Source organism: Bison bison, unplaced genomic scaffold, assembly GCF_000754665.1.
Source record: "Bison bison bison isolate TAMUID 2011002044 unplaced genomic scaffold, Bison_UMD1.0 scf7180017864462, whole genome shotgun sequence".
Lineage (NCBI taxonomy): Eukaryota > Metazoa > Chordata > Mammalia > Artiodactyla > Bovidae > Bison > Bison bison.
The window spans coordinates 3,233,413-3,238,560 of NW_011495024.1; the positions used below are offsets into that span (position 1 = coordinate 3,233,413).

The window sequence follows — 5,148 nt, forward strand, 5'->3', positions numbered from 1 at the left end:
CCTGTCCACACCCTCACACCACTGGCTCCTCCTGGGTCAGAGAACAGGCTGTTCTGCACACGGCTCCGTCTCTGTCCCCCTGCCATTAAACATGCAAGTTTTTAAGCATGTCCCTTCAGCTGCTATAAAAAAACAAGGTGTCCTAATCAACTGGAACCAGAATTCACCAGTCATTAACAAAGGGTGGTAGAAAGTTATTTTTGCAGGGTCTTAACTACCATTCTCAGTCCTTCAAAACTATAGTATTGCTTTTCATCATAACCACCATATAATTCATAATGACAGATATTTTAGCTGTAACAACATCTGAGGGAATCCTTAAACTGGGGACATTAAAAGGTACCTTAACAAGTTAAATGGGAGTAGTTACAGCCTTGCTGTGTGCACCCAGGCCCAGCACATCCTCACTGTGCACTCAGGCTCAGATACCGCAAGACACAAGAGGATTCTGATGTTAAGTTCTCGCCCCGCCTCACTAGGGAATTAGTGGCTTTCCTTTTACCAAAGTAACTCAGTTCAGAAACCTCCTCCCTGGCCTGAAGTTCCCTCCTTCAGTCCTGTGTCCTCTGATCTCTTTTTACACCCAGCACCATTCCTGTCCAGGTAGTCTATGATGGACGGTATTAGGGCATTTAATGTAATGACCTCAGTATGTATTTACTTACCTGGATAGATATTTCTAAGGAGGTGCTTTTTTTTCCAGTACACTGGAAAATTCTGACTATAGCGACTCACTGCACTGGGGGGGTCTTCTCTTCTGAGTGTGTCTGATCGCTGTGTCTTTGAAAGTGCTGTGGAGCTCTATGACCTGTCTCTCCTTATGGTGCCGGGAAGCTTTGCCTCTCCCTCTGGCTTTTGTTAGCAAAGAGCAGTTGATGGGCCGAGTGCAACTGGAAGGCAGCTTCTCCCTGCAGGGCTGGCCCTGGGTCTATGACATTCCCATGTGCCTTTGTCTGCTACCTTCTTGCCTACAGCCGCTTAACCGTTTTCTGCCCAGTGTTGATTAAACTGTACTTGTTTCTAGAGCTGGCAAGCAAATAACTACGAAGATTCTGGCTGGCTGCTTACTGATTATTCGTTCTGTCCTAAGCAATGCTGCCTAGTGGTCAGGAGCCTTGGTTGTGGATCTGACCTGCGACTCTCTGGCCTTGAACTAGTTCTTCAAGCCCTTGCTGCCTCAGATTTCTTGTCTGTAAAATGGAACTGATGGTATCACTTACTTCACAGGGTTATCGAGACGATTTAATTAATTAGTTCATATAAAGCACCAACTAATGCCTGATATATAGTAAGCACTCAGTACATATTAGCCATTCACTGTTACCTTCTCAGCAAATATGTATTGCTTGTGAAACATGTGTAAGAGTTTGCTTGTCAAGTTAGCAGCAGGAAGAGCCAGTCATCAGTTGGAGATGGAAAACAGGGAGAATGGCTGCCTGGCCTGAGGAGAGAACCCCAGAAGCAGATCCTGCTTTGTTTAATCAGTGTCCTTAGCTGTCTCCTGACCCACCGCCACCCATGGCTGGCAGCATGTGGCCCTGTGTTGCTGACCTTGGCCGTTGGTTGAACTGCTTCTGTCAATGCGAAGTAGAGGCTTATACACCAAGTAGACCTCTTTTGAACATAACTTCAGGATTTAATGTTGATCTCTAATTGACAGCACATTTGGAGGGAAAAAAAAAAAATCTTATGTAACTGTTTAGGGTTCCAGTTCCAGTAGGCATTCAGTAGATATTTGTGAGTGTGTGAGGTTAACTGGTTTCTCAACTGTGTGTACATCATATCATATAAGTCTCGTTCCATTTGTTTATTCAACATGTGTTTATTGAACACTCTATATATCATTCACTCTTCTAAATACTGGGGTGAACACAACAGACAGCCCCGTTTGAAGCTTGTATTCATTGGAAGATGCTAGATTGCTGTTTGCTGTGTGTTAGTGCCACATCCATGCTAACGGCCGCTCCACCCACTCCTTGCGTTTCAAGGCCGAGAAGGACTCTGCCAGCTCGGACCCCTACCTCTGCCTCTCGGACTTCATCGCCCCTCTGCACTCAGGCATCCCCGACTACCTGGGCCTGTTTGCCGTTGCCTGCTTTGGGGTGGAGGAGCTGAGCAAGGCCTACGAGGAGGAGTGTGATGACTACAGCAGCATCATGGTCAAGGCGCTGGGGGACCGGCTGGCCGAGGTAGAACCGTGGTGCCCTGAGGCCAGGGTCCAGGGCTGGGAGCCAGGGACGGGCATGTGTGTTTATGCATGTGTGTGCTTGAGTGCGTGTGTACTCCTGGCTCTAACAACACGTGTACTCTTAGATCTTGAATTCATGAGTTGCTCTCATGCCTCATCTTTGGGCACAGAGCAGCCTTCAGCAACACTGTAGTTGGAACGGCCCCCAGAGCCTTGATACAATGTTTTCCAGAAGAGCCAGAGAAAAGCCAAACAGATTTCTGATTCAGAGCTTCTCCTTCTGATGTTGAACTCCTCCGTAGATCCCTCATCTTCCTCTGTGGGGTGGGGCAGCCTATGTTGCTGTGGGGGCCACTTCTGTTTTCCTGAGGCCACTGTCACGATCCACCCACCCCTCCTGGCCACCGTAAACCAGAACCTGAGAGTCAGGAGAAAGTTTGAAGGGCCTCAGAGCTCAGATCTTGGACTATGATCTTTCAGAGTCCAGACAGAGACCAAAATTGAGCCCCAGAGCCGCTGGTGACACTACAGATGAGTTGAGACTGTCGGCTGTCACTTGTCCCTCTGCGGATCTTCCCTGCCTGCAGGGCGAGTGGGATAGCAGGCAGGATGGAGGCAGGAGAGGGGCTCCCACCTCTGCCTGAGCTGTGTGTTCCGTGTCCTGGTCCCAGGCCTTCGCTGAGGAGCTGCACGAGCAGGTCCGCAGGGAGCTGTGGGGTTACTCTAGTGGTGAGCAGCTGGCTGTGGCTGACCTGCGGAGACTGCGCTACGAGGGCATCCGGCCGGCGCCCGGCTATCCCAGCCAGCCTGACCACACTGAGAAGCTGACCATGTGGAGGCTGGCGGACGTGGAGCAGCGCACAGGTCAGTGCTGGAGAGGGGCATGAATCTTCCTCAGGTGACACACACAGTAGCGAAGGAGAGGCATGAAGGGGTGACGGGGAAAACATGGAGAGGGGCTTATGGTAAAATCCCCAATCCCGTCTTTCCTCAGTGTGCGCGTGCTGAAGTCGTGTCCAACTCTTTGTGACCCCATGGACTGTAACCTGCTAGGCTTCTCTGTCCATGGGATTCTCCAGGCAAGAATACTGAAGTGGGTTGCCATGCCCTTCTCCAGGGAATCTTTCCAACCCAGGGATTGAACCCACATCTCCTGCGGCTCCTGCACTGGAGGCAGATTCTTTACTACTAAGCCACTGAGGAAGCCCTTTCCTCACTGCTCACAGTCTGTTCTAGCACTTCACCTCCATAACATTATTATTTTCCAACAAGAGGAAAAGAAACAGATTTTAATTTCTGCACATGGAGGTCCTGTAGAAATGGGACCTCTTCCCTCCATATTATCAAGTGGTGGTCTTACATCTCCATCTTTAGGTTTATCAGTTTATTATTTTCTCTTCACCACAACAGATGGGAGCTTAGCTGATTCATACCATCTCACACATTGCCTACCCCATTCCTTAATATATGTGTGTTACTGTTTTCAGCCTCTCCGCTAGTGAGTGACCTCTGTAACCTCTAGTAAGTAACACACTTCACATCGCTCTGTCCTTCCATTCCTTCCAGGAGCATCCCTGGACTTTGGTCTCACAGAACTCCCATCCTTCCCTTCCGCTCCCTTCCTCTTTATATCTACACTACTGTTAACGCACTGTTGTTAGTGGAGGTCATCAGAAGCGTGCCATCCACGCTGGAGAGTCAAAGACTGTAGGTGCACGTGGGGAGCCGTGAGGCTTGTTGAATCTGGGCTGGCAGGAATAGCACAGGCTCCGGAGCTGGGCGGTGGGGATTTAGGACCCATAAGCCAGCAGGGTGACCTTTGGCAAAGCACTAAACCTTCACACTGCCCTGTTGCCTAGTCCAGAAAGTGAATGACGTAGGCTAGGTAGCCGTGACGTGGGCTCTTGCTTAGTGGGGCCCAGCTGTCAGTCATCCCTTAGTGACCTTGGCCCCACAGGAGCCTCTGCAGTCCCAGATGGTGTCCTCAACTCCAGGGTTGGGGTCCTTGTTTAGAAGGCCCGGGTGTAGCCTCTGTGACTGAGCTTGGAGGGCGGGGGAAGAGTGTACAGTCTTCCAGGCCTCCTCCCTACCCCTGCCCTGGTCACAGGAGATCTGCATGTCCTAAATTTGTTCATCCCCTTGGTGGGAGTTTGCTACACCACTCTGCTCACAGCTTTCATGCCACATCATGTGTCCACCTAAAAGGCACAAGTTCACTCTCACTCACTTGTAAATAAGACTTTATTGGGTGCCAGCAACTGGCAGGCCTGTCTCAGCACTGAATAAATGTGCATTTTTCCTCCTGGTGCTCTCCTCAGGCATTAGGTTAACAGAATCGCTGGCCATGGCACCTGCTTCAGCAGTATCTGGCCTTTACTTCTCCAACTTGAAGTCCAAGTATTTTGCCGTGGGGAAAATTTCCAAGGATCAGGTAAGTTAGCTGTTTCATTGTAGGCGGCATCCCTTGGTGCCTGTCTTGTTTTAAATGGAACTGTTAAAGCTATTTTACATGTGAATGAGAATAAAATGAGAGGCAAAAGATGAAGAAATTTACCCCCACTAATGTCTTGCTTTGGTTTCAACTCATTACTCCAATTCTAGTCCTCCCAGGTATAAATAGACCACCCTCCCCTCCCCTCCCCCTCACCCCAGCCAGGCCTCTAAGCACCAGATAGTTACTACATATTGTTTTTCTGCCCAGAGAATAAGGCACTCTAGTGAATAAATAAATATCTGTCTCTGCTTAACTCAATGGATCACTATTAATATTAAGATAAGACGTGGAAGGTACTTAGAGTATCTTAGTGAATGCTGAGCAAACTTTAGTTCAGAAAGTCGTATCATTTTGTTTTAACAAACTGCCTTTAATCTTTTGCAGATTGAGGATTATGCTTCGAGGAAGAACATGTCTGTGGCCGAGGTTGAGAAATGGCTTGGACCCATTTTGGGATATGATACAG

At 48.9% G+C, this 5,148-nt stretch overlaps 1 protein-coding gene across 3 annotated transcripts in view; it reads left to right on the plus strand.

The window, feature by feature from the left end:
* MTR (5-methyltetrahydrofolate-homocysteine methyltransferase) overlaps nucleotides 1-5,148 on the plus strand; it is a 134,241-nt gene that overhangs the window by 124,089 nt on the left and 5,004 nt on the right. For all 3 annotated transcript variants that reach the window (XM_010860114.1, XM_010860115.1, XM_010860116.1), the window contains 4 exons: nucleotides 1,989-2,189; nucleotides 2,860-3,052; nucleotides 4,507-4,619; nucleotides 5,067-5,148. In XM_010860114.1, the coding sequence (XP_010858416.1) occupies nucleotides 1,989-2,189; nucleotides 2,860-3,052; nucleotides 4,507-4,619; nucleotides 5,067-5,148 (589 nt within the window). The remainder of the gene's footprint in view (nucleotides 1-1,988; nucleotides 2,190-2,859; nucleotides 3,053-4,506; nucleotides 4,620-5,066) is intronic.